Source organism: Pinus tabuliformis, chromosome 3_2 (assembly GCF_031772625.1).
Source record: "Pinus tabuliformis cultivar Carrire ecotype Pingquan chromosome 3_2, CPIR1, whole genome shotgun sequence".
NCBI lineage: Eukaryota > Viridiplantae > Streptophyta > Pinopsida > Pinales > Pinaceae > Pinus > Pinus tabuliformis.
In genome coordinates, this window is record NC_142302.1 from 22,671,280 (window position 1) to 22,681,584 (window position 10,305).

At 35.8% G+C, this 10,305-nt stretch overlaps 1 protein-coding gene across 1 annotated transcript; it reads left to right on the forward strand.

Annotated features, from left to right (window-relative positions):
- The first annotated feature begins 5,613 nt into the window (after positions 1 to 5,613).
- LOC149179615 (serine/threonine receptor-like kinase NFP) lies at positions 5,614 to 8,031 on the forward strand. The gene has a single exon (XM_089415738.1). The coding sequence runs from the start codon at positions 5,765 to 5,767 to the stop codon at positions 7,652 to 7,654; it is 1,890 nt and encodes a 629-aa protein (XP_089271864.1). The 5' UTR covers positions 5,614 to 5,764; the 3' UTR covers positions 7,655 to 8,031.
- Positions 8,032 to 10,305: the final 2,274 nt, after the last annotated feature.

The following is a 10,305-nucleotide window of genomic DNA, read 5'->3' on the forward strand; positions in this document are numbered from 1 at the left end:
AGAGTTGTGGAAGTGTGGTGAAAAAGTGCAAATAATTGATTGGTGAGTTGCCCATGAATTTGTAGCTGATTGTGGGCAAAGAAAATGTAAAAGTGAAAAGGAGCATGCATATCAGTCATGGGTCACTAAAGGAGAATTAAACAGTTCCAAAGAGAACTAAAGTTATTGAGGCGAAAGAATCAAAGGGAAGAAATTGCAAAAAAAATTGGAATGTTTCTAGCAGAAGAACCTATACACGAGGATCACAATGCAGAATTGGGTCAAATCAATGAAGAAATCAATGAAGAATTTGAAGAAACTGATGCAATATTGAAACGATTAATGCCAGTTTTTCCATCTTTCTTAAGTAAAAATTTTGAACTCTGGGTAATTAAAATGGAGGGTCTGCTTGGTTCAGTAGATTTATGGGAATTTGTTCAAGAAATTTCTATAAAATCCCAAGATAATAGTAGAGGTGCAGTAGCATTGTTTCTTTTATATCAACACTTGACGATAATATCTTGTCTAGTATTTTGAATGAATATGGTGAAATACATAATGAAAAAATATTTTGGGATATTCTTGAAATGAAGCTTACAAAGATGAAGACAGAGCTTTATTAGCAGATTTATAGAAAACTTTTGAGATTGTTGAGAGAAAAGTTTTGAAGGACTCAACAACAATAAATGAGTTGAAGAAAGTGAATAGCCTCTTTGAAGTAGAGATGGTGAATTCAACAACTATGGTTACTAATGTTAAAGAGGAATTTGCAAAATTTGATGATGGATATTTGTTTTATGAAAATGAATTGCAGGTTATATTTGAAAATAATTTGATTGATAAACTATTGTTTGTTGTTGATAAAGTGGAAGAATATGAAGAGGAAATTGTAGCTACAATTAAAGGGACAAGAAAATTTGAAGATGCCAAAATTGATTATGATGTCGAGATAAATTTTATTGAAGAATGGGTTGAGAAACCTTTTGAAAAAATTGATGCAGGTCTCAAAGCAACAGAGAGAATAGTGAAGGCTCTTGAAAATGAGCACAATGGTAAATCAATGAATGATTCATATGATATGGAACTGGAACCAGTGGAGGACACATTTGAAGAAGTTCTTGGTATTTTAATATATTGGAGCCCAAAGGAAATAAAACATTATTATGGATTGATGAGGCAACAACCAAGTAAACAGGAAACTAGTGATGATGAAAATGAACTTGTTGAGAAAGGAGTTGAGATGGATTGGTATCATCCTAGTTGGAATAAGAAGCAATATCCATACTTCATGATCTGGAGTAAGAAGAAGACTAAACATGTTGAAAGTGTCAGAGTTTGGAGCAGCAAGTCGAAGAAGAAATTTCATCAATATGTTGATGCAAAGAAAGTTAAAATGAAGTCATATTTGTAAGCCTAGTTGAGACTGAGACCAACAGGCATTCTTATGCATTGTTGAAAATCCATTTCTCCATTAAGGGGGGATGTTGGAATAATGTAGAAATGATATGTCCAGATAGAGTTGATGAGTTGTATTCTCATAGTTAGTGTTGAGTCTATCTATCATGAGTTGTGTCTTCGTAGTTTGTGTAAGTGAGTTGTATCTGAGTCATAGACTCTACCTTCCATGTTATGTTGATTGAGTCTAGTGATCCCATCATTATATAATGGGACACATTGTGATGTATGTGCATGAAGTCAGTGTGCAGGCTTAGGATTGAATTAATAAAGTATTCCATTGTGTTATCTCTGTATTTTCTAATACTAAAAAACTTTTGGGGCATTTCGTTTGTGCAGGCTTAGGATTGAATTAATAAAGTATTCCATTGTGTTATCTCTATATTTTCTAATACTAAAAAACTTTTGGGGCATTTCGTTTGTGCAGAGCTCACCTACCAAACTTAGGATTTCAAAAAATCTCTATCTAATTCTAGATAAATTAAATCCAAAAATAAACAAAAAAAACTTTTCAAAAAACACATTAAAAACAAAATAAATAAAATAAGCACTTATTTTAAATATGTTTAAAACATTTAAAATATACAAACTTTATGAAGACAATTTACTCCCTTAGAAAATTGCAAACCCTATTTAGAATATTAACCTAATCCATTATCTACCTTCTATGAAGTTTAACCAAAAATCGATTGACATAATACTTTAATTAACATGCACTAAATTGATATCCAGATATTTACCCGTTTTTGCCCTACAAACCACCCCTCCCACTTGATTCTTATCGTTATGCATGAATGTGCCCCAAATGTAGAAAGGGTATGGAAGGAAAGTGCAAAAATATGAAGGCAACGCTATAGGAAAGACCCAATACAAATTTAGGTGAAATCATTTTACTAAGGAAGTGCAAAAATATTAAATAATATTAAATATCTCAGGTGCACAGATGTTGAACTTAGCACCATCTGAAGGATTTGATAGAAATTCATATGTAATCACTTTAAGAAAGAAATATATCAACTTTAAATACATCTCAAGAGGTTAAAATAGATTTGGAGTTAAAACCAAATTTTTTTTACCAACTTAATTATCATATTCAAATATAGATCCGGAATTAAAACCAAAATTTTTCTATCAACTGAATTATCATGCTCAAATAAAATTATTTAAAATTTTATTAAGGTTCTTTTTATTTTTATTTTTGTTTTTTTCTCCAAAGGGGATCAACACCCCTCGGCCATATTTACTTAGCCTGAGCCCAAGAGCTTTCGGGAATTGACTTTGTGACCTCCCATCTGGGCCCCTGTGACCTCCTATCTGAGAGGCCCCAACTTGACCCATTGAACTAACCTGCAGGGCTTGCTTTTGTTTAGTTTCCTTTAATGTTATATTTAATTTTTAATTTTATTTTTATTTTTACGGAATTACATAATATTATATTACATAATGTTTTTTAATATTTCTTTAATAAGTCATAAAACGCCTATCCACTCACTAACTTAAATTTATAGTTCTTATAAATCTCCACTTAAAAAATCTCAAAAATCTCACTTGTATACCAATTATATTGTAAAAAAAAATTCTAAACCAATTTTAAAAATAATTATTTACTCTTTATAAATCCTATAAAATAAATACTAAAACATTGACAAATAGTAACCATACAGACATTGAGTCCTAAATTTATACGCAATAAATGCTAAAAACACACGTAACTAAAACTATGGTCAAGAACTTTAGCTCATTTAACCATTCGCCAGTACTCGTAACTAAAACAAAACAAAATAGTGTTCAACATTTTAGTTTAGCTAACCATGATTGCGGTCCTTACTGTTGAATTTGTGAATTTTGTTGTTCTCGTTCCGGCTGGCTTTGTTGAAAATGTCAATGCCATTCTTATTTTAATGCTAAATTTTAAGATATTTCGAAAATCAATCGTTTGAATGGTCAAATGTTGAAAATCTATTTTTTAAATGGTCATTCTTATTTTAATGATGGATTCCAAGACATTTTGAAAATCTGTTTTTTAAATTGTTATTTTAATGCTAAATTTCAAGATATTTCGAAAATCTATTGTTTGGATGGTCAGACAGGTTGAAAATCTATTTTTTAAATGGTCATTCATAAATTGAATGGTCAGACAGCTTGAAAATCTATTTTTTAAATGGTCATTCATAAATTGAATGGTCTGACAGGTTGAAAATTTATTTTTTAAATGGTCATTCATAAATTGAATGGTCAGACAGGTTGAAAATCTATTTTTTAAATGGTCATTCTTATTTTTATGATAGCTTCCAAGATAGGTTGGGAAACAATTTTTCAATATTATTTTAATGTTAAATTTCGGGGTATTCTGGTGATTTTTTGGAAGCTTTTATGGTAGTTTTTTGGTGTAATTTCTCTAAAATTTAGCAGGAATTTATTGAAATCACAATCTTGGTGGGTAATCTTGTGCAATCAAAGTGGCCTAGGGGTTTTCCAGGTTGTTGAATCCATATATAGAGTCAAAAAGCTAGTTTAAATAACACAAATCTCCATATATATAGTCAAAAAATTACTTTAAATAACACAAATCAAGATTTCACTTCAAAATTTTCCACCAAATTCAGGCACCAAAAAATCGCACTAAAAACAACTGCGGAAAAGAGTTGTCTTTAAAAAATCTATTATTTGAATGGTCAGACATGTTGAAAATCTTCCTTTTAAATTATCATTCATTAATATTTTTAATGTTAAATTAATTATCATTCATTAATATTTTTAATGTTAAATTCAAAGACATTTTGAAAATCTATTTTTTAATTGTCATTATTATTTGAATGTAACTTCTAAAATATCAACAACAAAAAATTGTTTTCTAAATTATCATTCTTATACTAAATAATAATAGATTTTTAAAAATATTCTAAAATATTTTAAAAATTTATTTTTAAATTATTATTTTTATTTTAATAATAAATTCATAAAAAACTAATATAAATATTTTCTAAATATTCTAAAATTTATTAGATTCAAATCATTATTATTTTCCAACCTCTCATGACTTGGCATTACGCGGAATGTATGACTAATTCTGTACGGTGGAAAGGGGTCCTTGGTTTCGTTCAAGCTTCCGCTCTGTCCAAGTTTCTTGTGCTTGGGAGTCAAAGCTCTTTTTATCTTTAGCATGCTTTTCTGCTTTTTAGTGTGTTTTTTTTGTGGATATAATTTAATTTATAAACAAAATGATTTTTTTATGTCTATTTTTTTTTGTTAATTTTAATCTTATAGAGATTTTTATAAATTTGAGTTTAAGTTGTTTAATCTGTATAATTCATGCTCTAAAGGTTTTCAAGACGTTGAATCCATTTATGTATGCAAAAATGTATTTTAAATAACAAAAAATATTAAAATTATATTGCCAAATTTTAGTTCAAAAAAAAAAACTCTTTCATGTATAAATTATGCCTTTTTTTTTTACTACTCATTTCCCTAAAATAATTGATAATTGAAAACGACTTTAAAAATTTCAAATTTAAAACATTTATCAAGTTTGAAAATTTATAATTTTAAGATTGAAAAATTATTAACTTTTGAATCGACAAATCATCCACTGAAAAACAATTTACCCATCAAATTTTATCATGATTAAAAAACTTGAAAAATTATTAACTTTTTAATCCACTTAAAAACAATTTGCCTATCAAATTTTATCATGATTAAAAATAATATAATTTTAACATTGAAAAATTATTAACTTTTTAATGTACAAATCACCCACTGAGAAACAATTTGATTAAAAATGAAATCAAAAGTCAAGAAAACATGTCCTTCCCAGCTTCCCTGGTCTTTTCATATTCTCGTAAATGTCTTTGCTGTCCATTTCCTTTGGAATTTTACGACCCCTTTTCATACAACTCTGTGAATCTTCTTCACGAGTTTTGATGCCGTATCTTACTTTTTGTTTTTCTCCTGTGACTTTTGAATGAGGATTCATGTCCATCCAGAAGAGCTTTCAAGCGTCCCAGCTGTATGCATATCATAACCAGAAATTCAAAATAGGACGCCCACTATCCTATATTGACATCGACGCAGTTTTCCATTACGTCCACGAGCCGACATTGACCTTGACAAATGATCCAGAAGTCTTTGGGTTTGTCTAGTCCACTTGCCGTATCAATAGGGCAAAATGCTTGGGCTCCAAGTTATCTAAAAGCTGCTTAAATTTCAGAGATGCCATCAATGCAGCAGCCTCCTATTAATACAGCATCACAGATTTCAGTTGCTGGTCAAGCTGAATCCTCTGTACCCACTTTCAATTTTGATAATTTTTAGGTCGTTGCAGTTCTCTTCCATGATGGGTAACAGACATCAGATACTGTTACTCCTATGTTCTTTTCTTCTTCTTGTTGCTGTTAGAACAGAGGCCCAGGATTCCCAACCCAATATCACAGGCTACACCTGCTCCAACAGCTTATCGACCTGTGAGACATATGTTTTTTATAGAGCCCAAGCTCCTGATTACCTTGCTCTCACAAATATCAGTGATTTATTTGCCACTCAAAGATTCAAAATAGCAGAAGCGAGTAACCTACCTTCTGATACTGTCTCTGTAATTGAAGGGCAGCCTTTGTTGGTTCCTATAACCTGTGGATGCATGAAGAACTACTCGCAGGCCAATATCTCTTACACAATATTTAAGGACGACACTTTTTACCTGGTTTCAACTATAAAGTTCGAGAATTTGACAACATACCAGGCTGTAGAGGTTGCAAACCCTACCCTGGTACCCACAGACCTACAAATTGGGGTTTCAGTCATCTTCCCAATCAGATGCAAATGCCCATCAAAAGCCCAAGAGACCAAAGGGACCAAGATGCTCATAACATATGTTGTGCAACCAGGAGATACTCTGTCAAGTGTCACCCAGAAGTTTGGCGCAGAATCTCTGAACGGTATGATTTCAACCCTAGATCCTTATACTACAATTTTGATCCCCGTTTCTAAAAGGCCTAAGCTTGTTCAATCTCCGTCCTCATCCCCACCTGCATCTGCATTACCTCCTCCAGCTCCATCTCCAACGAATGTAGTAAATAACAGTACTTCTTCAGGAGGGGGCTCGCATACGGGTGTTATTGTAGGAGCTTCAGTGGGTGGGGCTGCTGCGCTTATTTGCATTGCTTTCTTCATTTTTTGGATATTGACGAGGAGGGGTCAGTCCAGTAAAAAAACTATGCATGAAGATCCGAAGTTGCCTTCTGATCTAAGCATCGGGTCCTTTGAGACAGCGAATACTAAAAATAGTCTTGTGACTAGCGTTTCTGACTACATTGACAAGCTAGTCCTGTATTCTATTGAAGATCTGCAGAAGGTAACTCAGAACTTCAGCCCTTTGTGCAATATAGAGGGCTCTGTTTACAGAGGTACCATACATGGGAAGGATTGTGCCATAAAGCTGATAAAAGGGAACATGTCCCAAGAGTTGAAGGTACTGCAGAAGGTCAGCCACACTAATTTGGTTAAGCTAGAGGGGATTTGCATCAGTCCTGAGGGCCAGTCTTGCTTGGTCTATGAGTACGTAGAAAATGGTTCTCTGAATTCCTGGCTTCATGATGCAGAATTTATTCAGGCCAAGAATGATTCCAGTTTGAGCGCTCCCTTACTCAAATGGAGAACTAGATTACAGATTGCTGCTGATATTGCTAATGGGCTTCAATATATTCATGAGCACACAACCCCTAGTGTTGTGCACAAGGATATTAAGAGTAGCAATATTCTGCTGGATGGCAAGTTTAGGGCTAAAATAGCAAATTTTGGCATGGCTAAATCTGGCATTAATGCTCTTACAAAACACATCGTAGGCACACAAGGATACATGGCTCCAGAATACCTTGCTGATGGACTGGTGTCCTCGAAGCTTGATGTGTTTGCATTTGGAGTTGTGTTGCTTGAGCTGATTTCTGGCAAAGAAGCCATAGTTCGAGAAGGGGGATTGCCACTAGCAGGAAAGGAGGGCTTACTTTGGACCCATATAAAACCTCTTCTAGAAGGAGAAGATAGAGAAGAGAATCTGAGACAATGGGTTGATGGAAATCTGCAGAATGATTATTCGATGGATAGTGTTCTTGGCCTTGCAACCATAGCTAGAGCATGTGTGGAAGAAGACCCAGGAGAGCGACCTCCCTTGGGAGAAATAGTTTACAGGCTTTCGATTCTGTTGGAGGCTTGTACAAACATCCCTTGAGAGTCCAACAAAGTTACTGGATGCTGATTTTGGCAGTTTTGCCACTTCTGCAATTGAACCCAAAATCAAATCTTTTTATGATGCAAACTAGATATCAGGTCCATCGTTTGCCTCATCTTCTACTGTCTTATTCTCAATGGTTAACCTGAATGTATGTGTTGTAATACCTTGATTTTGGCCGAGCTAGATATAAGGCCAAGTAAAATGTATGTATTGGTTTTTGGAATAAGTGTACTCGTTAGTAAGCGTTTCATTAAATGATGTTAGGTCATACAGCAAAGCCCCATTGTTAAGGAAACGCTACATATAAATGTGATGTAATGCAATGTATAAAGATAAATATCAGTTATTTTAAATATGGATTTATTATGAGCCAAGAGGGATCAAATGTTTTTAAGTGTAAATTTCTTTAGAGTGCAAATTATAATGCGTTATTTTTCTTTGTTTAAATTGTATTTTTGAATGTTAAATAGAGTATATATAAGACTAAATAAAAGTTTTAACCATAAAAACTTAATTTTTTATGATATATACATAATTGTTTTTAAATGATATATAATATATACGAATCTACGTTAAAATATTTTACATCACATGTACATTGAGCCTTTTTAGCACGCAAATTAAAATGATGATTTTTTATCATTAATATATTTTTTTTTTTTTTTCTACATAAAGGCTATCTAATTCATATATTAACTGTACAAGTGAAAATTACAAACTGTGAAGCAAGTCTTCCAGGGCTTCTGGTAGCTCTCTGGAAACCAAGAACAAAATTATGAGGTCTCCCTCTCCGGGAAAGCCTTCACAAAACCAAACAGACCAAGCACAGAAGTAACGCTCCCACGCAGGGGCAGCACCAGACCACATATGCAAAACCAGAATTAGACGTCAGCGGGCTCCCCTTGGAGCCCCAGGAAGAGGATTCAAAACATTACTACCCACGCAGGGGCGAATTGCCAGATGGGATTGACTTAACAACCAGGGGCGAATTGCCAGATGGGATTGACTTAGCAACCAGACAAAATTGAAATTGAGAATTGACCAACTGAAAGTAAGACCAGACCAGCTCCCAATCAAAATTACAGAAGGCGAATATGTAGGCATCCACTGCCAGCCATCAAAACGAAAGCGCCAGAGAGAATTACCCGTGTCAATTTTAATCCTTACGATGTGTTGAGGAAGAAGGAAGGGACGCGAGGAAGGCATCAGCTTCGTCGGCAAGGCTGTTGTCCTCCACGATATACGCCCAGCCCTCTCCCTCTGGTCTACCCTCCCACATCTTTCGCCATGTTTCTTCATCAATATCCGGAGGAGCTGGTCCCACAGGAGGAAACGATTCGTGCTGTCCAGCCTCAGACGCTGGTGGCTCCAAAGCGGAGCTTTGTTCCCCTGCTTCCTGTACTCCTTGGACAATTTCTTTGCCTTTGCCCTCCGCTTGCTTCTTCTGCGAGTTTTGAGGGGCAGTTTCCCCATTTTCTTCCAGAGTTCTTGTGAACATAACTGAGATGTGGGCACTGAGCCCTGGGTTGCTCTCAGCACTTGGCAATGTGAAAACCACTGAGCCAAAGGAGGGAGGCTCTGAGTTGTCCTCATTAGCACTTCCAACCTCCAAAAACTGGCTGATGGGAAGTGGAGTAGCTTTGGCTCTTCGGTGGCAATAGCAGCAACAACAGTGGTGATGCTCATCCACTGCTGGAGCTCGCGAGGAAGAGCCTCTAGCTGGACCTCTCCTACACGGCTGTCGCTGACGGAGTTTAACCATGGTGAAACTGACTCTGCTCTTGTGTGTGTGCAGGTGAGCTTGGAGCCGAAGACTGAACCTATTACTTCCCAAATCTTTCTCTGGTACCCAATTTCCTCTCTGAGACCCGTTCCTTGGTGGCAAGGTGGACCAATTCCGGTTCTCACCCAGCAATTGAGCCAAGTGCCACCGACTACAAGACCAGTAACCAGAGAGGCTATGGCAGTGATAGTAACCACAAGAAACCCGACGGAGCTGCCACCGCCTCGGCTCTCTGCAATTCCTTCTTTTCCCAAATTCTCCAGACATACATTCCTTATGCCCTCCATCGCTCTTGTTATGCTCTGCCTCATGCTCTCGAAACAGGCGCGCATTAAGTGCCCTGTACAGATCCATAAACCTACCGCCCGCACCATTAATTCCATTAATCGCAGCTGGGGGTTCAAGTGCCGGTTGACGGCCTTCATATGGAAGCCGTATTGTCTACACGGGGCAGCCCATGCATAGCATGTGGCATGCCCAACGTTGCCGTCCCGACACCCGCATCCGGGGTCTCTTTGTCCCTATGGATGAGACTCTCACATTCCTGCTTCCTTTGATTATTTGGGATGATGTTCAGGTGTCCCTCAAGGAAGGCCTTATCTGAATCAACCCCTATGTTGGCAAGAAGATCAGCCACTTTATTACCTTCTCTTTTAGTGTGATTGAAAGAGATAGCATTGTAGTTGCCTATTTCCTCCGCCATGCTACTGAGTCTGGCCTCTAGTCTCCAACTATTGGCGATTTTCCTAGCTTTCGACCCATTCTGGATTCGAATAGCCATGTTTATGAGTATTTGGGAGTCCCCCTCCACTATCAGTGGTTGAAGATTGTGTCTCCTTGCAGTAAGAAGTCCTTGCCACATGCC

Excerpts from the sequence above, each read along its gene's own strand:
- LOC149179615 (XM_089415738.1), top strand. The coding sequence starts at position 5,765 with ATGATGGGTAACAGACATCAGATACTGTTACTCCTATGTTCTTTTCTT.